This window comes from Notamacropus eugenii, chromosome X, assembly GCF_028372415.1.
Source record: "Notamacropus eugenii isolate mMacEug1 chromosome X, mMacEug1.pri_v2, whole genome shotgun sequence".
Lineage (NCBI taxonomy): Eukaryota > Metazoa > Chordata > Mammalia > Diprotodontia > Macropodidae > Notamacropus > Notamacropus eugenii.
In genome coordinates, this window is record NC_092879.1 from 100,406,777 (window position 1) to 100,429,365 (window position 22,589).

Here is a 22,589-nt window from a genome sequence, read left to right on the forward strand (position 1 = left end):
ACTCTAGGCATTTTTACTTGTTGTCCCCTATGTTCCTATGCCTGGAACTCTCTTCCTTCTCATTTCTGCTTCTTGCCTTCCCTAGATTTGTTCAAGTCTTGGCTACTTTCCCAGACCTCCTTAACCTTAGTGCCTTTGCGCCAAGATGATTTCCATTTTATTCTGTCTACATCATATTTATACGTAGTTGTATGCAGATCATCTCTAGACTGAGAGCGCCTTGAGGGCAGAAACTGCCTTGCCTGTCTTTAAAGTTTAAAAAGGTTTGGAGGAGCTGCTATAGAGAATGAGAGAGAGAATTGATTAGGGCCGTATCAATGGATTGGCTTCCATCTGGGAGGGCCCAGTGAAAATTATGTAACGGAAGTTTTTAGTGGCTACAGTCAACCCAGTTTTGTGATTTTTCTCCAGTTCTATTCAGCAGGCTATCGATGACTGAGCTAATTGTCTGTGAGTAGACACAAGATGTTCAATTGGACTCTTTTTCGCTGTTACAATACTAGCCTCCACCACCAACTGAAGCGAGCATCCATTTTCAGTGGCCATATGTGGTGCTGTCAGCAATTGTCAAGACCGTTTCTTATGTTTAGTAAAGACGATCTTTTGTTGCACAATGTTATGCAAAGCCTGAAGTAAATCATCTGGGATGTTACTCATTCTTCAGGTAGCTAGTGTTTAAAGGAGATCATTGGACATACTTTGCTGGCAGGAGATCATACTTTTGGAGTCTGTTGACTGTCAGTTTTTTTATTGGGGCTCCTGAATGGTCACATAGACCTTTAGACACAAGGAAAGATGAATGAAAGGATCAAATCAGCATAAGGAAGCTAGTCTTAAACTGTGGATTGAGAAGTGCCCATTGTAGAGTACCTGTGTAAGCGGGAAATGAGCATGGATGCCGCATAGATAGCAGTGGTCACCAACTGGCCACATCCAAATAATCTCTAGCAATGAAAGGCTTTTCTAGGATTTGGTAGTGAGTGCTGCAAATGGGTGAAGAATGATGCTGTGACTGCCACACCTCGCAACGACTTTACCCGTGCACGTGGAATTGAAAGAGAACCTAGAGCAGGAGGAAAAGTTGAGGCTGAAGATCATTGGAACAAGCACGAACCAGCTTTTAACGACATGATCTTTCCTCATACTTTCGTGTTGGCTTATGCATATCCTAGGAAACCCTTTTTGCTGCACATTTAGGCTAACTTGGGAGCTCTTGTATGAAAGAGAGTGGTGGCAACCAAAAACTCAGTGTGTTTGCCAGTGAAGGGCTTACTGGTGGTGAGGCTCACCATGCCCAATAGTAGTTGGAATTCTGGGCTTGAAGTGGACTGTCACCAAGAAGTTGTCGCTACATTTGTGTCTTTCCTGTCAGAGTCCATTTGAACTAGTAAAATGAAACAGAGACTTTAAAAGCAAACTTCTTAAAGGGAGGCTGTTGGTGTTGGTGGGCACCAGGAAGTGCAGAGTCATACCTTATTACCCTGAGGAAGAACTAGGGCCTGAGCAGAAGACTCAGTGGAGTCAGCATGAGGCATCTGTAGGGCATGCGTGTGGTGCTACCAGGAATGAGGTCACAGGCTTCCAAGTCTACCTGTTAATATTCGGGTAGGAGTCACATTTGCTCACTGACCTGTGCCTCACATTGTCAGAACAGGAATCTATCTCTCTCAGTTTTAATATCTCTCTCAGTCATGAGATCAACTGAAAGAGACCTGAGGTCAGAAAAACTGATAGAAACAAGTGGTAGGGTCATCTTTCATCCTGCTGTTGTCAAGATTTTCAAAGTCCTGCTAAGGAGTTGGAATTTGTGTGGAAGAGCCCAAGAGAGCAGCTCCATGGAGCCAGCCCCTCAACAATGGATGGGCCCACAAAGACACTACCTCCTGAAGAATTAGTTAAACCAGACAAAAGGAGCCAAGCAGATGCTAAGAAGGACCTTAGCTCTGCTGCTGACTGGCAGAGGTGGACTGAATCACACAAGCAGGGATGTGTGTCATGTTGGTATTTTCTAGAGGGTTAGAGAAGTCTTTCAAGTCTGTCCTGACCCCAGAGAGGCCTCTGTTCAGATCGGAGGTCAGCTGATAGAGTGCTGGGCCTGGAGTCAGGAAGCCCTGAGTTCAAATTTGGCCTCAGACACCTTTGAGCTGTGACAACTGAGGCTCAGACAGAAGTGTGGCAGGATTGTCTTGAGGATTAAATGGGATAATATTTATAAAAAGCCCTTAGTGCAGTACCTGGCACATACTTCTAAGTTCTTTACTCCCTTCCTTCCTTCTTTCTTCCTTTCTTTCTTTACTTCCTTCCTCTCTTCCTCCCTTCCCTCCTTCTCATTTATCATGTTTCAGGTACTTGTGCTCAGCACTGGGAATGCAAAGACAAAAAGGAAACAGTGCCTGCCCACAATGAGCTTACATTCTAGTGAAGGACACAACAGCTGTGCATAATGTATAGAAAATGAACACAAGGTAGTTGTAGAAGCAGCTGGGAGGATCAGGAAAGGCTTCAAATCTGGAAGGAAGCCAGGGATTCCATGAGGCTGAGATGGAGGAGGTAGTTCATTCCAGACATGGGGAACAGCCAATACACGGCCACAGAGATGGGAGATAAGAATGTCCTGTGCAGAACAGGAAGGAAGCCGATACGACTGGTCACAGAATGTAAGGAAAGGAATAAATTGTAAAAAGACTGGAAAAGGAGGAAGGGGCCAGATGAAACATGCCAAACAAAGGATTTCATGTTTGATCCTGGAAATAATAAAAACCCAGTGCAGTTTGTGGGGGAGGTTGATGCGATCAGATCTATGCTTTAGGAGTTATTGGTATGGGGAGAAGCTTGATAAATAACTCCAGTGTATGTTCCATGTTGTATATGCCCTACATACACAGGTATTGCTACCATGCTTCTGTGCTGCTTAGAAGCGTCTGCCATGTGATGTATGTATGATTGCTTGTACATATGATATATGTATTTAGCTGTATGTAACATGTTGGAGATGTTGGCCATATGTACCAATGCATGCCATCCATAACCCTACCATGAATGCCACAGGCCATGGGGATGATTACCTTTAACTATTCCATGCTATGATGTATGTTCACAGATGTTCATGTGTGCCCTGTGTATTTACAAGAGATTACAAATGTTTCCTGGGATGGGAAAACATAGAAATGTCCCTTGCTCTTGTCTGCCAGAAGAGGGAGGGCAGTGCCCTAGAGCAGGCCAGGGTTACCTCAGTGGGATGGCTTCCCTGATTGGGCCTTGGTGAGCTAGCCACAAAGACAAGCAGTGGGCAATTCCTGCCAGTGACCCAGCACTGAATGGAAGAGTACCTGAATTGACCCCACATGCCAAATGCTGCAAGATATCTAAAACCCTCGAGTCTTCACCATCAAACTTGCCTTGCTGAAAGCATTGAGTGCATGAATCTCTTGTCTATGCTCCTTTGCTTAATGCAGGAAGCAGGGGGTGGGGGGTTGCAATAAACCAGATTGTGTGGTTCTAGAACTTCTGGGTTCGGGCATCTCATGTACTATCTAGGAACTGTCTGGAAGATGAGTCTATCTGACTTCAGAACCTGGACTCTGTCCACTGCAGCACCCCTAGCTGCCCTTGGGTTTTGTTAGTATCATATAGTAAGACTGATGATTTTCTGGATTTATTTTGTATCCTTTTATGTTACTAATATTAATCATTTTCTCAGCTTTCTTTGCTGATTTGATAAGGTTCTCTAGTTAAATGACTGTGTCATCTTCAAATAGAAGTTTTGCTTCCTCTTTGCTTATGTTTATTCCTTCCATTTTTTTCCTTATTGCTGTGTAGGTACCATTTCTAGTACTATGTTGGCTAATAATGGAAACAATGGACATCTTTGCTTTACCCTTGATCTTATGAGGAAGGCCTCCTGTGTTTCTCTGTTGCAGATAATGCTAGGCCTTGCAGGTTTTACATAGATACTTGGTTGTAGTTTTAGATAGGTAAGGAAAAGTCTTTTTATTGCTGTGCTTTTAAAAAAATTTTTTTACACAAATGAATGCTGCATTTTGTTAGTTTTTCCCCTTCATGTCTTGACATAATCATGTTGTTTTCATCATTTTTTATTTACATGATCAATTTTGTTCATAGCAAAAACCATCCTTGGATTACTAGTATAAATCTAATCTAGTCATAATGAATGATTTTAAAATATAATATTACATTCTTTTTGCTAACATTTTATTAACTCTTTTTGAACCAGTGTTTATTAGTGATACTGGCTGAGAGTTTTCTTTTTCTGTTTTCTCTTTTCCTAGTTTAGATAGTAGGTTCATATTTGTTTAAGAGAAGGAGTTTGGTTTTACGGTGCTTTCCTTTTTTATAGGCAGTTTGTGTAGTATAGGAGTTATTCAGCCTTTAAATATTTAATAGATTTCACTTGTAAAATCCATCAGTTAATCTACAAATATTAAGGGCTTAACTATGTGCCCAGCACTGACCATACAAGTCCAAAGAATGAAACAATCCCTACTCACGGTGAGCTTACGCTCTAATGAAGATGAGTACATATAGAAGTACACACGGTGTAAACATAATGTCAGTAAAGCCAAATATATATATTTGTGTGGGGGGTGTTAATTATAAGGGAGTTTTGGAGGGAGGACTCTTGCAGTTAGGAAGATCAGGAAAAACTTCATGTAGAAGATGGTTCTGGAACAAAGGGACTCTAACATGGAGGGAATGAGAATGAGCAACAGGAGGTGGAATGTTTGTTATGCATGAGACAGTGGAGCTGTCAGGCTGGCTTGGGACACAGTGAATGGGGCTAGTACAGAATGGAGGGTTTTTTTCCCCTGTAGGCAATAGGAAGGCATTGAGTCGCTTAAGTAGGAGATTCACATGTTCATGGAAAAAAATGTCTTTGGCAACAGGATGTACTAGCCTGTACTGGGGAGGATCTGGAGGCACTGAGGTCATTGTGGAGGCTGTTCCAATAATCTAGGTCAGGACTGCTTAAACTTTTTCCACTCGAGACCCCTTCAGCACTTCTCCCAGTAGTGAGAGGTGTGATGGAGGCTGAACTAGAATGGCAACTCTACGAGTGGAGAGGAGTCAGATGAAAGAGATGTGGGGGTAGAAGTGGCATAATTTGTCAAACTGATTGGATAATAGGGCTGGGGGAGAGGGAGGAGTTGAGGAGGATGCTGATGTTGCAAAGCTCAGACACTAGAAGAAGAAACAAAAATCGGGGAGTTTTCAAGGGAGGAGGGTTTGTGGGAAAGCTCTGGAGTTGACTTTTGGACACACTGAGTAGAAGATGCGTCAGGGACGTCTGGCCTCAAATGAGAGTCAAACGCTGGAACTCAAGGGAGAAACTAAGGCTCAGTATGTACATTTGGGAGTCATCTGTATAGAGATGAGAGGCACGCCCATGAAAATTGATGAGGTCGTGAAGAGAGTAGAGAGGGAGAAAGAGGCCCAGCACAAGATCTCAAAGAACACCCATTCCCCCTTTGAAGGGTTTTCTTTCAGAAATTAGGTTATTTAAATTCTGCATTTCTTGTTTTGGCAATTTGGAGATTTCATATTTAATGCCTCCTTTTCGTTTAAGGTTTCAGCTTAGTTGGCAGACAATTGAGTGTAGTCAGTGGTGCTCAGGTCAATGTGTAATATCTGGCCACATTTTTCAGTTTTATTTGCATTATTAACATTTTCTCCCTTCCCTTCTCAAGGCCAGACAATCAGCAAAGCCCTAAACAGGAGCCTTGGTTTGTGGCCCGCTCACACTGCCTCCAGCACATCCCTGAAGTGGCTTCTGATGGTTTCCTTTGGCTTCCTTTCCAGTCTTTGTCAGTTCCTCCCTCTCTGGTTGTTTCTCAGGGTAGATCACTTTTCCTCTCACTTAAAAAATCAGGGGTTTATGGATTGAGTTAGTGTCTCTCTTTTCCAAAGAGCTTTGTTTACAAACTCAGTTTTACTTTGCTTAGCTTTTTTTGTCTTTAAAAATTCTGCTTTTGTGCTTCTTTAGGGATTATTAATTTGTTGATTTTACTGATTTTTTTTAGTTCTGTGCTCGTTCTCTTTTGGTAACGTGTTCAGAGAAATACACTTTCCTCTAACGACTGCTTTAGCCGTAAATATTGTACCTTGCCTCATTATCGTTTCCTTTAATACAGTTGTGTCACTGATTTGCTTTATTCTTTTCCCCAATCATCATTTAAGATAATATTCTTTAAAGCGGTGAACTCCTCCATCCAGTATGCACTAGACTCCCCCACCCCTGCCTCCAGGCCCTGCATCACCTAGTAGAAAGAGAAATTCCATTTAAAACAACCATGACCCAGCTATGCCCAAAGGCCTACAAAAATGTGCATACCCTTTAAGCTAGCTATACCACTTCTAAGGCTGTAGCCCAAAGGGATCATAGAAGTGGGAATAGGACGCATGTGTACAAAAATCTTTATAGCAGCTCTCTTTGTGGTGGCCAAGAACTGGAAATCGAGTGGATGCCCATCTATAGGGGAATGGCTGAACAAGTGTTGGCATATGAATGTAATGGAATACTATTGTGCTCTAAGAAATGAGGAACAGGAAGACTTCAGAGAGGCCTGGGAAGGCTCATATGAGCTGATGCTGAGTGAAAGGAGCAGAACCAGGAGAACTTTGTACACAGCGACAACCACAGTGTGCGAGGACTGTTTTTGATAGACTAAGCCCTCCACAGAAATGTAAGGACCCTAAAACATTCCCAAAGGACTTGAGGCAAAATGCCTTCCACATCCAGAGAAAGAACTATGGAATTGGAACATAGAATGAACCAGAATATTTTCTCTTGTGTTATGTTTTGGTTTGGTTTTTCTCATGGTTTCTTCTATTTGTTTTAGTTCTTCTCCCTATGCAACATGACTAATGTGAAAATGTGTTTAATAAGAATGTATGTGTAGAACCCATATAAGACTGCATGCCATCTTGGGGAGAGAAATGAGATGGAGGGAGAAAATTTAAAACTTTAGGGAAGTGATTGTTGAAAACTGAAAACAAATTAATTAAATATAAAAAAATAAAATAACCATGGCCTGTATAAAATACTTGGGAGTCTGCCTGCCAAAAAACACACAGGAACTATATGAACACAATTAGAAAACACTCTTCACACAAATAAAGGCAGATCTAAAGATTTGGAGAAATATTAATTCCTCCTGGGTAGGCTGAGCCAATATAATAAAAATGGCAGTGTTACAAGTTAATTTACTTATTTGGTGCCAATACTAATCAAACTATCGAAGAATTACTTATAGAGCTAGAAAAAAATAACAGTTCATCTGGGTAGACTTAAAAGGTAAGATGGTGAAGGGAATCAACGAAAAAAAATTTTTTGTGAAGGAAGGGAGCCTAGCATCTGAAACCATAAAACAAAGCTATAATAAGCAAAACAACTTGGTCCAGGGTCAGAAACAGAGAGCTTGAGCAGCAGACCACATTAGGTCCACAATCAGCAGAAGCAAATGAACCAAGTAGCCAAAGATCCCAGCTATAGCATTAGGGGCGTTTCTGCTTGCTCATGTCTGCTTTGAAGGGCGAGGGAGCTGAACAACTCGCTTTTGAATCTCTCCTGTGGCCCTGCTATATTAGGGCTAGGACAGAGATGAGGAGCATCAGTCCTAGCTCTGCTTTTCTTGCTTTTCAGGAGGCGTACCCACAGGTGGAGATTCTTTGGCTGATGACCAAAGCCTGGAATACAGGAATTTATCAGTATAACGAGGGCATGTACGTCACTGCCGAGAAGTGGTGTGGTCTGGGAATTCGCTTTCTTGGCCACCTTGGCTCCCTGAAAAAGTGCTATGAAGTTCAGGTAAGATGGATGGGATACAAGGGAACTTCAAGGGGGTGGGGCAAGCATTTATTAAGCACCTCTTGTGTGCCAGTCACATGCTCTTGTGATCCTCACAACAACCCTGCTAGGCAAGCACTATTATGATCCCCATTGACTGGTGAAAAAGCTAAGGCAGTCAGAGGTCAGGTGACTTGTCCAGTTAGTGTCTGAGGCAGGATTTGAACTCAGGTCTTCTTGACTCTTACCTCTGTGCACTGTGGTCCCCCCAGCAGTAGGTTGGGGGCTGACATGTGGCAATTGACTAGAGGGCCACTTGTCCAAAGGTGGGATGGCCTATGGGAGGAGGGTAGTGATAGTTGCTTATGTTCCATTGAAAGTTTTCAAAGAGTTTTTCATTGTGAGTTACTTGTTACAAACGGAGACTTCTTGTTAGGGATGTTGGGGAGAGGTTAGATTCATGAACTTTCAGTTCCTTCTAATAGTAAGATTCTATGATTTTAAGGATGAGAAACAGGGAAAATTAAATGGCTGGAGAGAAAAGGGTTAGTTTCAATCCAACACCACTTTGACAGCAGCCTGGCCCAAAGCAGTAACAGCTTCTTCAACAGTGAGGCTTGGTGCTGAGTGGAGAGGGAGGTGACTTAGGCTCTAGAATGGCCCCGATATTTTCAGGTCTGCTGGATGCTATGGTGAGTTTTCCTGAACTGAGCTTTTTATCCTTTCTTCTTTGCTACAAGGGATGACTGGCTGGGTAGAGAAGATGGGGTGGACATATTTTCTCAATATGTGTGGCACTGACTGAGGCTTCCCAGAAAGACTTACCAGGGAAAGACCATTGATCCAGCAATGGTTTGTGTCCCAAGTCAGTGGACAAACACTTTTCCTTCATCATTTTCTGACCCTGAGATGCAGGCCTAATGCAGTGGGGCTCCCTGCCCCAACCTCACTCCACCCTGTCACCCAGCCCTGACAAAGAACTGGGTCCTCCTCCCTCCAGCAGCTGCCAGGAGTCACAAGGGCTCAAACTCATCATGGGAGCTTTGCTTCAACTCTTTTCTTGATTCCTTACCTGTTCTCTAAGCTTGTTCCGGTTTCTGTTTCCCAGATGACTGATATGTATGGAGAGGTCTTGGCCAAGGTGGAGAGAGAGAAAAGCTTGCCTCTCAATGAAGAGTAGGAACTACCAGAACTTGGAGTGCATGGAGGTACTTGGTAGCAGAGCGTCTAGGCCTGTTCCCAGGGACTCTTCGAAATTTAAGGCTTATGGGGTCAAAATCACATGATTATGGGGGGAGGAGGGAAAATTTTAGACATTCTTGGGTCTTGGCTTGTGTTGTTTTGAGGACTGGTTTCCAACATTGTTGTAATGAATAAAAATGACTGTTCCTCCTTGCCGTGCTGGTCATCTTTGCTTCATTTATGGGGGGATTTGTGGATGGTGGTTGTCCTTCGGCTATTCCTTGTAGGTCTGTCTCCAAGTCTTCTTCAACTTCAAATTCTCCGCAGGACTCCCTGAGCATGAACACACACACACACACACACACACACACACACACACACACACAGTGAGCGTGAGAGTATGTGTGTTTGTGTACATTTCTTGTTTGGAGGTGATTTGGGAGTTCTCCTAAAATCCACTTTATCTTGCCCAGGAATCACTTCCATGGAAAACAAAATATCAGAGCTGGAAGGGACCTCAGAGTCCCTCATCTCAATTGCTTCTTTCAGATGCATTTTATTGATTCATTTGGCCTTTAAATCACAGTCATTTCTAGGGGTGAAAAGATCATCACTCTCCAGATTCAGGTCAGGGCAGAATGTCACACATGTTGGCACGTTGTTTTGTTTCTGACTCTCTACATTGGTCATGTTGTGAAAGAAGAAACAGAACAAAAAGGAAAAGCCACAAAAAAAACCCTAAAAAAGTGAAAACAGTCTGCTTTGATCTGCATTCAGACTCCATAGTTTTTTCTTTCCATCATGAGTCTTTTGGAATGGTCCTGAACCACATCGCTGAGAAGAGCTGTCTGTCATAGCTGGTCCTCCCACACTGTGGCTGTTACTGTGTATAATGTTGCTATTACTGTTACAATGTTGCTGTTACTGTGTACAATGTTGCTATTACGGTTATAATGTTGCTGTTACTGTGTACAGAGTTCTCCTGGTTCTGCCCACTTCACTCAGCATCAGTTCATGTAAGGCTTTCCAGGTTTTTCTGAAGTCTGCCTGTTTGTCATTTCTTATACTTCAGTGGTATTCCATCACAATCATATACCACAACCTGTTCAGCCATTCCCCCATGGATGGGCATTCCCTCAATTTCCAGTTCTTTGCCACCACAAAGAGAGCTGCTATAAATATTTTTGTGCATGTGGGTCCTTTCCCCTTTTTTATGATCTCTTTGGGATACAGACCCAGAAGCAGTATTGCTGGATCAAAGGGTATGGACAGTTTTATAGCAAAAATTGCAAAGAAAACCCCAAAAGGAACACTAATGCATTGCTGGTGGAATTGTGAATTGTGAACGATTTGGTTGTGTTCTCTCCACTGCAGCGCCTCATTTTGTTTTAGTCATTGTCTAGATTGTTGCTCCGTATCATTTTGCACAAATCTTTCCATGTTTCTCTGAATTCTCTGTGTTTATCATTTCTGACTGCACAGCAATATTGCATTAATCACTTAGATGATTATTAATTAGATTATTGCCTGTACATCTATTTCTCAATTAATAGGTGACTTTCTTTCCAGTGCTTTGTCCTCACAAAGCACACCATTGTGAACATCTGGCATGTATTTCACCTTGTTTCTGTTGTTGACTGACGCAGTAGGATCTCCTACTTATCGTAAGAATATTTAGACATTTACTGGCCCTATAGAAGCAGGATACCAGAGTAGGTAGCTTGCCTCAGAATTTGAAGAACCGTCACTTAAGCTCCATCTCTAGCACAGACATCCTGTCTGTGTGACCCTAGGTAAGTCACCTAACTCCTCATTTCCCCTGACAATTCTCAAAGTTGTAGAAAATGTGCCTCCACTAATGAAATCACAGGTCTGCTTAACCAAAAAAAAATAGATCTTTCTTTCTCTCTTTGACTTCCTTGGGGTATATGTTCAGAAGTGGGCTTCCTTTTCATGCATAATCTTAAACTGAAATCCAGGGCATTTGAACTGTTTCATAGTTCTCCCAGTAACTCGTCCTCTCCAGCACAGACTGTTCCCATCTTTGCCAGTTTGCATTGTGAGGTGAAAACAGAGTTGTCTTACTTGTCTCTGTTTGGGACTTGGAACACGTTTCCATGTGCTGTCTTACACTTTACAATTACATCGAAAACTGTTCATGTGCTTGAGATCATTTATCTCTAGAGGAATAGTTGCTGTTATATATTCATGTTATATTTTCATGTCAGTTGCCATATATCTTAGATAGCAGAATTTTATCTCTATTTTGTTCAAGCAGAAGCATTTTCCCCACTCTTTTTATCTTTATTGTATTCATGAATTGCTTTCATTCGTTTATTTCTATGTTGTCAATTTTTTGTCATTTATCTTGTATTCCTTATTTGGCAAGGAATTGTCTCCCCAAGCATTCATTGTGGAGGTGCCTCTTCCTGTTCTCTTCTCATGTCTTTCTATTCTGGTCATGTATATGTTTTGAGCTTCTCGTGATGGCATATAATGGACAATGTTGGTTCCACCCTCATTTCTGCCAAATTGCTTTCCAATTTTCCTAGCAGTTCTTGTCAAGAAATTGAACCCATCCCCAGTAACTTCAGTTTTAGTCCGTCAAACACTGAGCTACTGTTGTTGATCTCGGCTGTTTCTTGTTTATCTAATAGCTTCCCTTAGTCTATGTCTGGTTTGTTTTTTAAACAGTACCAATTAGAATGACTTTCAGTCATGATCAAATTTGAATTTATGTCAAGCCAACTTAATTCATACTTTTCATTGAGCTTCTGGATGCCTTGTTTTTCCAAATAAATTGTTTTATTTGTGCCTAACCCTCCCAGGCGATTTGTTCTAACACTGAAGCTATAAATTATCATTGTCATTATATATTGCTTTGACCCAATCATGAGCACTGAATACTTCTCTCTCCCATGATTGTCCCCTTTCCCTTTATTTCTGGAGAGTCTCTGCAGACTCTACTAACGCCCAGAGTTTGTGTATTTTGTAGCTGTTTGAGTAGAATTTCTCACATCACCATACCCTGAGGTCTCTTAGTACTCTAGAGAAATGCTCATTGTCTTGGCCCCTTACTGCAGATACATTTCGTCACTGATTCTTTGGGGTTTTCTAAGTGTGCCTTCGAGTCTCACGTGCAGCCAAGGATGGTTTTCACTTCTCTTTGTCAGCGTTAGACCTTTCCTTTTGTTTTATCGCTATGGCTTGTGTTTCTAGAATTATTTCAAATACGTGTTGAGGTCTTCTTACTTTACCCCTCTTTATACTGGGAAGATTTCTATTATATCCCCAGCTCAAACAATGCCATTTTCTAGTTTTAAATGTTTTTGCTCATGTTAAAGGGCCCTTCTGTGCCTGTTTTTTTTTTTTTTTTTTTAGGGCTCAACATAAATATCTGGGGATATTTTCTGCATCTACTGAAATAAATGTGGGGTTTGGGTCATTTCTTGTTGTTTATATGACCAAGTCTATTGTTTCCCTAGATTGAACCATTTTTATTTCTCTGGTATGAATATGATTTTGGTCATGGGGAATTGTTTTCTGGATGCATTTCTCTAGTCTCCTTAAGAAATATTCATTCATTTGTTCATTTGGCCTCAAGATTCATCAGTGAAATGGGTCTGCAGTTCTGAGGTAGGGGATTCTGTATCTCTCCACCAGAACGGACTTCGCCCAGTGCAGTGTTATTACCACCCTCATCCCTTTTTTGCTTTGCAAGTGGTGGTCCTTCATTCTTCCCGCATGTTTATGAAAGAAACATGCCAGGTTAAGCATTTGAAACAAACCCACATTTTTCCAAGAAGGTCTCTGAGCCACAATTCATTGCCAACTATTGTTTATTAAAAAATATACGTCTCCTCGGAAGGAACAGTGATAAACCAGCTAGTGTCAAGGTTACTTTTAGTCTTTGCCCTTCTTCTCTGGGAGGGAGCGAGCTATGTCCAGAAAACTCAGTGGAGGTCACAGCAAGGAAGCTGCCTTTCTGTGCCAACCCCTCCCTTCCTTGGCCCCAGTACAGTGCCCAGGCAAAGCTGCTATTCCTTTTCCCTGGCACCCCAGCCTTGGACAGCTAGTCTATGTTGCTGGTAGAATAACAGTTGAATATGTTTCCAAAATCTGGCTAGGAGTTCCTAACTGTCTTAAGTACTGGGGGGTATTTACAGTGCTCCAGCTGCCATAGGCCAGGAAAGTAGGGTGAACTGCACCAGCTCTGGGGCCCAGACACTCCCACATCTTCCCTGTATGACCAGTCCACAGAGGGTAAGAGTGAGACATGGCAAGGTTACCTACCTTAGCCAGGCACACGGCCTTTACGGGGAGATAGGGATAGAGCCCTGTCTGTGCTTTTTGTTTTGTTCTGGTCAGGCCTACCAGGAAAGGGCTTCTGCTGCTGTTGCTGCTGCCATTTGTGGGTGTGTACCCTGGGGAAAAGCAAGGATGCTTGATTTCTCACTATTACATGGATGTAGCTCTGCAGCTCAAATGTGCCCAATTTGAGTCTACTTTCCTCCCAAAGTAACAGTAAGCTAAGCAGCTGCTGGTGAGGGGGTGGAGTCAAGGCAGCTGGAGAGAGCACTCAGTGGAGTGCTGGACCTTTCAGGTCTGAAGTAGTCAGGGGTTGCTTCACTGCCCCAGTACAGAAGGGAAAGAACAGCTCTCAGCTCCATTATCTCACCCCCACCAGCCCCTGGGAGCCCTCTGGGTCCTTGGCAGCTAAACACTGCCCCCCAGGGCCTGGCCTCATACTGGCCTCACAACATCGTACAACGAGATGCTCGGTTAGCAAAGGTGACGTCCAAAATCATGAAAAGGCGGACACGGCGAGGAGCACAGCGTGGTTTTGGTTTTAGAGCAGCTGAAAACAAACAAAAGGAAACCTCCATGCAAAGAAGTCTGGTGGGTGGCGGACCCCCACCCCTGTCTGTAGAAAAGAGACAACAAAGCTGGGCACTCAGGAGGATGGGTGAGCACGTGGGGCATCCTCCATGCTTCCTACCCACCCTTTTCTATCACTTTCCTACTAACTGGGTGTTGGAAAGTTAAGAGATCTTTCAGTACCATCAGTAAAGTCCCTACAGGGTTTTCTAGTCCAGCTGTGTGTGTATACATATATATATATATATTACGTTGGTGTATAATATATATATATATAATAATTTCTATATATTTTATATAAATTACATATCCATATAAATAAGATGCTTTTGTTGCCATTTACATCACACTGTTCAGAGCTTTAAGACAGTGACCCAGATGGAGGAGAAACGCCCTGGGAGCTCGCTGCCAAATCCAGGTTTTCGGTCCTGAGTCTGTTGCCAAGCCATCAGCCTTCTTCTCTGCTGCTTGGTTTGGAAAGAAAAACAATGACTGATGGAGTGGCGCCTGAGCTGCTCCTGGGAAGGTCCATGCAGGAATGGGCACAGTCACGTGATGAGCGAGATGACATCATCCCAACAAAAAGAAACAGGACTGGAAAACTCAATTTTGCAACCGATCTAAAAAAGGGGCAGGGGGGAAGGGGGGCTCGGGTTCTGCTCACAAGAGAATGGTCTGGGAGAAGGGGTGGGAGGAGGGGAGGGGAGGTGATGGTCTTCAGAGTTTTTCAGGAGATGGGACCCAAATGTAGTGCCCAGACTGGTCCTCGATAATTTGTTTGATTTTGTTATAAATCTCCTCCAGCGAGTCACCCTGTACGATGGCTAAAGAGAAGTGAACAGTTAATACCACATCCCATGTTGGGCCACCACCTCCCCCACTCCCCAAGGACGGTCTGCAACGGTGGCCAGGACTGAGTAAAAAGGCTTGGGATGGTTTCTTCACCATGTCAGCAAAAGACCCATAAACTTTCCTTCTTGACAAAATGGTTTTGAGGAATTGAAGGAAATGCTAAATTTCAGGTGGAGGTTAATGAAAATTAAGATGGCTTTTTGTTGGTCCTTCTCTGCCCCCCCCCCACCCCCCACCCCAGCCTCAGAGTCATGTTGTGACCCAGGAATGAGGGGCAAAGTCAGCTCTGGCTGCTCACTCATGGCTTGAAACATCAGAGGACACAAACTTCAACCCAAAGCTCAGTCTTCTCACCTGTGAAGTACTCGCCGAACTCCTGCTCAAGTTTCACAGCCTTGTCAAAGATCTTGTTTGCTTGTTCGTAGGTCTGTCTTCGGTTCATTTCCCTGTCGGACAGGGGAAAGAGAGAACCACTGTGAGGCATGGCCAGAAAAGCAAAGTCCAGCCTCCCCACCCATCCAGAAGGTCACTTACACAAGAGCTTCCACAGACTTGGGCTTGATGAAAACAGCAACAGGGTAAAGCTGGGCTTGTTGCAGCCGCTTGATGGCATTGCCAGACACATCTAAGATGCAGTGCTTCCCCTGGGAGAGAAAGGGGGGTTGTGACAAGCACCCAAAGGCAGGCCCTCCTCTCCCCATTTTTTTCGTAATTAAGGAGCCATCCCCAACTCACTGCTTAAAGAGGCCTTTTCAGTGAATGGGCTTTACCTCATTCTGAGTGAGAACCTCAAAGGGCCTGGGAGCCGCCCTTGGGGTTTACTGGCTACATTGATTTCTTTCTCTCTCTCTCTCTCTCTCTCTCCAGACAGAGAGCCAGACATCGGCTTGTGCCTTTTCACCTCCCACCAATTTCACTCTGAAGTTCGTGGATTAGACCACAATAAGCCCCTCCCACTTGGATTTTTTTTTTATTTTATTCTATAACCTTGACTCACTTTCTTAAGGAGGCCTTTTCACTGAATGGGTGAGAACCTGAAAAGACCTTAACCTAATAGGACCAGGAGGAGAAGTGAGGCTGGTGACCTTGCACAGCACCCCCTCACTCAAATCCAAGTCAACTGCAAGTCAGGTCATCATTTCCCCGATCGTGTGCCCATCTCCCTCCCAGGGTCCGTGTCTATCTGAACACAGTGCTGTCCAGGTAAACAGGCCCTGCAATGCCCTCACTGTTGCTTAAGAACCCTGGCTGAGTGTGCATTGCGAGTGAGGGGCCCAGGGTGGCCTTGCTGAAGTGGTCTCACCCTCTCTGCCACGGCTCGCACTGACTGGATGCTGGTGCCATAGAGATTGTCATTGAATTGCCCAGCTTCTATGAACTTGTTGTCCTGGATGTCTTTTTCCATCTGCTCCCGGGACACCACAAAGTGATAGTCCTGGCCATCCACTTCATTTTCTCGTCGAGGCCGAGTGGTATCTACAAGAGGAACACTAGTTTAGGGCAGGCTGGCCCCTAAGCATCAGTCTCGCCCCCTTAGTTGAAGAGGAGGTACCCCTTCACCACCACAGCAGGTCAGCAGTCTTCCCACTGCATAATCCCAACAGACCCCAACTTCATCCCTGAAACAGCCTACTCCCCTAAGAAATCTCAGGATGGAGCAAGTGCTTGCCAGGGCCTAACTGTCCTGGGCTCTTACGTGGTACACAGGATCCAAACTTATGTGGGAACTCAGAAATGAGGTCATCATTGACGCGGTCCTTCATGGGGCCCAAGATGATCACTGGCCTTGCATAGTGAACTAGAGAGAATGTATATACACAAGGTGAGCACCTAGTCAGGAGGGTGCCCCTGACCCCCAATCTAGGGCTCAATCATGCTTGAGAGCAGAGGACAACTTCCAGGCCTAGCAAAGTCCCTCTTACGGAGGGAGGTGCCCAAAGGCTGTGGAGGGGAAAATGTGACCCAGACCTTTCTCTCCATTAGCCCCACTCAAAGCAACCTGGTCTCCTCCTTAGGGATTTGTTCCCTCTCCTGACTGTCCTGCTGGGAGCAGCATGAAAGCCAAGCCTGAATTGCCTTTGCCCAAGAAGGGGACAAAGTAGTGGTTCCTGCTCCCTGGGCCTTCTTCATGTCCCCAGTAGGGGACCCATTCACAAAGGGCTTACTTTCTTGCCTCGTCACCGGCTCATAGGATAAAATCGTGTCCTCCTGGCCTTCTGTAACAAAGAGGGAAAAACTTATTAGTGTTGCTTCTTCGCATGCCTCCCAACCATGGTCAGAAAAACTACTCTGGAGCTCAGAAAGAATTGGAAGCAGCAATTCCTCAGTCTTTTCTGGAAACAGTGACCAACTGGGCTCCCACTGAAATGGGAAAGCTCTCCCCAAGTCACTGCAGAAGAGAGAAGCTGAGGCAGATGCGGCCCCCTTGCTGTCTTGGGCCAGAACCTCCCCATAATTTCAGCAGTGTTTCAAGAATACCTACCTGGCCTTTCCATACAAGGCAGAGCCCTGCTCTCCCCAGGACACTGCTCCCTACACAGGCCAAGACCCTGAAAGGAGGCCTTTGAGGTTAAGGGCCCAGAAAACTAACAGTCACAGGGAGGGATTTGAAGTCCCTGATCGTTTGCTTTTTTCTTAAGCTTCTTGAAGGCATGTGCACTTCTACGGCACCACGCAGCATGCTGCCTGCTGCGATGCAATAGGGTTTAAGTAATGTTCATTTGAAGCCTCAACATGTGGCCTCAGCTGTGAAAGCTGCCAACCACACCCAGCCCCTGCACCTCCCTTCAGCCTCACAAGGGGGATGGGCCACAGCATCTCCAGGCCTTCAAAGGGGAGCAGTCAGGGTGACCAGAAGCAAGAGCCATGCAGCAGTGGAATGAAAATGGTTAGAATGGCAGATGAAGCCACGAGACATGGGAAAGACACACACTTACTAGAACTGCTTTCGCTGTCACTGGTGTTGGACGTCACGCCCTCTGCAAGCCAACAAGAAAGAGACTCCAGTTGAGAACACACCATTCAGAGGGCACATGCAGCACAGTCACAAAACTCAAGTGCTCTGGGAGACAAGATGCTGAGGTGGGAGCCAAGCCAGCTTAAGAAGAGAAGGAGCAGAGTGGGGCCTCTGGCATTTAGGGTTAGGGGCCTTCCACAAGGTGCATGGTTTACATCCATTTTCTTTCTAATGCAAATCTGCCAGGGCTGGACACAGATGAAGAGAGAGTGCCAGCTTTCTTCCCTGGCCCCTGCTTCATAACAGTTCTAGACCAAGACAATGTGAACATTTCTTCCCCCAAGATTTTTTTTCACCCAGCTCCTTCACAGCTAACAGTCTAAATACCCAATAGGGCAGGAAATCTTCCCTAAGCCCTACAAACAAAACAGGCTTGGCAGGAGTGGATGAGGCAAGAGGGTCAGCTTTGTCTCCCATAAGACAGATGAATGTGTTATGACATGAATGGACAAACAGGGACAGTCAGTGGACTAGGCAGCTTGGGGGTGGAAGAGGCAAAAGCAGAGAAGCCAGAAACAAATCTCAATTGGCACCAACACCCCTTTCTCCCCTTCCACCAGTATGGGCACATGAAGATGAGACATGAACAGACCGCAGAAAAAGGCTGGGCAAAAAGCTGGTTTCAGCCAAGACAACACTGTTCTGTGGAATGCTGTGGCCTCCCCCACCACCCCCCACGCTGTCTCACAGAGGTATTTACCTTGAAGTGCTGCCCTAGTAAAGCCCATGATCCCCAAAAGGACCGGACATAAGACTGTGTTAAGTGGACCCAAGATTGGTTGCCTGTGCCCCCTATGGTCCAAGCGACCCGAGCACAAACCACTGGCACTGCCACCTGACCATCCCATGTCTTGTTCTTTTCCATTCCTACTCTAAGGTTACTTTCCAAAATGAAGAGGTCAGTACCTTCCCAAGAGCCAACGCCCAAAACAGCTGATCCTTCTATGTGGCCAGGGTTCACACCCTCAGTCTGGCCTAGTCACTCACTGTTGGTATGAGCCCTCTAGGGCTTCCATTCCACTGGTATTTCAGGAACTGAAGCTGGGCCAGGCCCTCTGAGCGCTCTTCCTCCCAAGCTATGAACTGTTCTGCCGTGGAAGAACAAATTCCACCAAGCAGCCAGTGGCCCTGTCTCCCCTCCCTGCTCAGGGAGGAAGCCGGGCCTTTACCACTGGAACAACATTTCTTGAGCCTTGCTCACTTCTAAGAGTTTTCTCCACCCACCACTCAAGGCAGTAAAGGAAAGGCCAGCTCTGAATGGGAGCTCTATGGGCTTTGGAGGACACATATCCTGTGGTGTCCAGGACCAGCAGCACCTTCTCCCCGCCCACCACAACCCCCACTGTTCTAATACCACCAGAAAGGGAAAGTGAAGAGGGTGGAAATTTGACTTACTCAGATTCTTTGCTCCATAATAATCGTCACTTAACCCAGGGAAGTCCTGATTTCACAGAGAGCAAGGAAATAAAAAGAGAAAGGAGGAAGAGATTGGAGAGAGCAGATGGGGAGGGGGGGGGGAAGAATACAGAACCCAGTGAACATTAGTGACAGGTGTACAGAACCACGCAAAGAGCTGAAACCAGCAAGGCACACAGCTCTCTGCTCAAGCCACACGGGCAACACAAATAGCTTCTGGGGTCAAGAGAGACGTCTGCTAGAGTACCAAGGCCCCCTAGGGCCCCAGCCTGGTTGGCGTGGGGCACCTTGGCTCAAGAGGTCTTGGAAAGCCTCCCGCTGAGTCTCTGTGCAGAGCGACCATCACACCAGGGAACAATCACCTAGCACTGATGCTTTCTGGCCAAACCCATCATCGAAGTCGATGGCCTCTTAAAGGCTGACCTATGATGTATGGCACCCAAAGGAAGAGCCCAGCCCCCTCCGCTGGCCCACAGAGTTTATGCTGAGTTGCCCCAAAGTCCCCTTGCTGAGTCGGGGCTCTGAACACAGACACACAGCATTCTTGCCAGGCTGGGCTCTGCACTCCTTGGACACCTACTCAGAATGGGAGCCATGGTAGCTCAGGGCTCTAGCCAAGAGTTTCCCTTACAATTTTGGGGCTGAACCAACCCGATCTGCTTTGCTGCTGGAAATATCTTTGTCCCATAGAGAGCTCCTAATCTGAAAATCCGGGAATGGAAAAACGCCACTTCTATCTAGCGTGGTGTACCAAGGCAGTGTCCCCAAACAGCAGCTCCATGTACAAACCTCAACAGTGTATCATGTTGGCATGGCAAAGAACTGCCCACAAGCATCAGTCACAAAGGTCCCAGTCTCTTGCCTATTGCCCCCAGCCTAGAACTCCAGGAGTTCTTTGCATAAGGCAGGAGAGCCAAGCTGGGCCCCAAGAAGCACCCACTGGGCAGGTCTGACCTGGGGTTTCATCTAGCTCTGAGGTCTGGAGCAGACTTCGAACGTCAGCTTCTGGGTATGTTAGCCTGCTTCTGTGCCTCTCCTTGTTTCTAACTTGTTTCTCCCAGTAAATCTTTATTTGAACAGACAGCTAAGATTTTTCCCTTAATGTCAGCGAAGAAACAAGAAAATGCCACAAAAAATGGGTCCCCTGCCCACACCGGAGAAGGGTCGTGTACATGGAATTCTGGATGGTGGCAGTGGAGGCTAAGTCAGAAGAGGCAGAGGACCTAGGGTCAATCCCAACTCAGCTACTTACTCCCTGTGTGGCCCTGAGCAAGCCTCTTCCCCAGTAAAAGAAGGGTTAATAGAGGAGAGGAGATGTCTCTAACATCCCTATACAAAAACAAGGTAGTCCTGGATGAGCAAGAGAGGAAAGGGTGAGAGGAAGAAGTCAGGGCAACAACAGTGACTGCTCTCCCTTTCCCAGACTTTACAACATGGTTGCCAACTGCTCAGTCTGTTCTTGTGCTGGGGCCTGCCTGGCAGTCTGGAACCTTGGAGCTGGAGCCAGATGCCCAGGTGAAGCCAATTGGCCCCAACCACCCCACGAGCACACACATCGACCCCTGGCCCTTTCCAGTCTTCTTAAAAAAGGAAGGAAGGAAAGAAAAGAAGACACCGGGGGCTAAGATGGTTGGCTCTCCCTACTTACGTTCCTGTCCGTTCTTCTCCTGGGTCACGTTCTCTTTGCTCTTGTAAAATGGAAACTTTCGAGAGAGGCGAAAACTCTTTTTACGTTTCGTTTTGATCGACTGTGAAAGAACATGAAGATGGCGGGGAAGGACAGAAAAAAAACAGAACAATGGATTTTAAAGCATGCAAGGAAAATTAAAATGAAGACGACGAGGAGCTGGGTCAAGGACAATTTCTCACAAATGGATTCTAGATTGATGAAGACTGATGGAAGAGAAGGGATGGATGTTAAGAGTTTCCAGCTCCCTAGTCCAGATTCACAGCATTCACCAGCACCTAAAGAACAAGCCTGGCCTCATCCTGGGCTCCTGCTCTAAAGTGCCACTTACATAGATAGAGGCAGCATTCCTGCTCCGGGAGTTCTCTGCTCTGTGAAGCTTGGAGGAGAAAGGGGGTGAATGGAGAGGGCCCCTCACGCCTCACTGGTTCTGGCCCTTGCACCAGCGAGAAGTGGTATTCTGGGAACTGCCTGTGGCCAGGAACCCTGCGAGGTTTGGAGCTGCAGAAGCTTCCACAAGCTTTCTTTTCCCTAATTTTTCAGTCTGCCCACAGGCATCCTGGCTTCTAGGCTGCTCCAATTCCACTGCAACTTCAAGAAGCATCTGCCCAGGATGAAGGAAGGTGAACAATCCATGTGGGCCTCGGACACGCCAATCCGTTCTTTGCCTTTCTGGAAGATTAGCCAGTACTGTTCCAAGCGCAGAGTCGGCCACCTTAGGTTAGAGGCATGCCCCTGTTCTCCCACGCCTCACACAAGACTCTGCATGGACTGGCAGCGCATTTCCCAAGGCATCACACTTACTTACCCTGTTAGCCTCAATCATCCCTGTCCTGGCGTGGAACTTCACAGTTTTTAATCGGGCTCGTTCTTTCTTTTCCACTCTGTTTGGAAGTCAGAGAGAAGTCCTGGTTATTTCCCAGCATGCCTCAGACTCCTGTCACTCATGCAGCCTCTCCTAAAAGTGCTCAGGACCCAAAGGAACCTGAACTGGAGCACAAGCTGCGCCAAAACAAAGCCCGAGCCATACCGTTGAGGTCCTGGATTTTATCCCAACCCTAAGGGAAGGCAGGGGCCACACATGCACACACGCACATGTGCACGAAGACTCACCTCTTCTTGCTAGGGATCACGCCAATTTGTTCACTCTCTCCATGGGGGGTGACCAGTCTGGCCTGCCACCATTCATCATCAGAAGCATTAATGACATGCAAAATGTCACCATAAGAGAAGCTGAGCCCTTGGCTTGGCAGACAACTGTCCCGAGTCCGGTCATAATCAAATAAAGCCCTAGAAAACACAGCAAGAGAAGTAAAACTTCCTACCAGACCCTTCGTTGCTGCCTTTCCCATGGGTACCAAGAGCAATACAGAAGGTACTGATTGGGAAGGGGCCTCCAGGCTCTCTGCCTATCTCCCAGGAAAGGCTTCTACTCCTAGTTTCTAGAACTCCTTGTAGTTCCCTCCTCCAGGGCCATTCCCAGACATTCCATAAATATCCTGGAAAAGAAGGGGGAAAAAGTAGCCCTTCCTTTGTGTGACCTTGTTTTTCACCTCTCCCAAAAGCTGTGTGCTCTGCACCCAAACATTTATCAAAAACTTACAATTGGGACGCCTTGTGACAGTCACTACAAAAGCAGATGCAGACCCTGCCCTTAAGAAGCATGTAATCTAGTTTGGGGAAACAGGGCGTGTCCATAAAAGTGAGGATGCACAGTTGGGTGTTGTTAGGTACAGTCTAGACAGTAGAGGCCA

At 45.6% G+C, this 22,589-nt stretch overlaps 2 protein-coding genes across 2 annotated transcripts in view; one reads left to right on the forward strand and one right to left on the reverse strand.

Moving 5' to 3' along the window:
* The window catches only part of TEX11 (testis expressed 11), a 183,437-nt gene extending 174,238 nt beyond the window's left edge, over positions 1–9,199 (forward strand). Inside the window, exons 29-30 of the mRNA XM_072627254.1 lie at positions 7,661–7,825; positions 8,913–9,199. Of these exons, the coding sequence (XP_072483355.1) occupies positions 7,661–7,825; positions 8,913–8,984 (237 nt within the window). The 3' untranslated portion in view covers positions 8,985–9,199. The remainder of the gene's footprint in view (positions 1–7,660; positions 7,826–8,912) is intronic.
* Positions 9,200–12,807: 3,608 nt separating this feature from the next.
* Positions 12,808–22,589, reverse strand: part of DLG3 (discs large MAGUK scaffold protein 3) — a 69,857-nt gene continuing 60,075 nt past the window's right edge. The window contains exons 12-21 of the mRNA XM_072627331.1: positions 21,949–22,125; positions 21,644–21,719; positions 20,797–20,896; positions 17,653–17,694; positions 16,882–16,932; positions 16,413–16,514; positions 16,020–16,192; positions 15,251–15,360; positions 15,071–15,162; positions 12,808–14,688 (exon numbers count right to left, since the gene is read on the reverse strand). Coding sequence (XP_072483432.1) covers positions 14,582–14,688; positions 15,071–15,162; positions 15,251–15,360; positions 16,020–16,192; positions 16,413–16,514; positions 16,882–16,932; positions 17,653–17,694; positions 20,797–20,896; positions 21,644–21,719; positions 21,949–22,125 — 1,030 coding nt within the window. The 3' untranslated portion in view covers positions 12,808–14,581. The remainder of the gene's footprint in view (positions 14,689–15,070; positions 15,163–15,250; positions 15,361–16,019; positions 16,193–16,412; positions 16,515–16,881; positions 16,933–17,652; positions 17,695–20,796; positions 20,897–21,643; positions 21,720–21,948; positions 22,126–22,589) is intronic.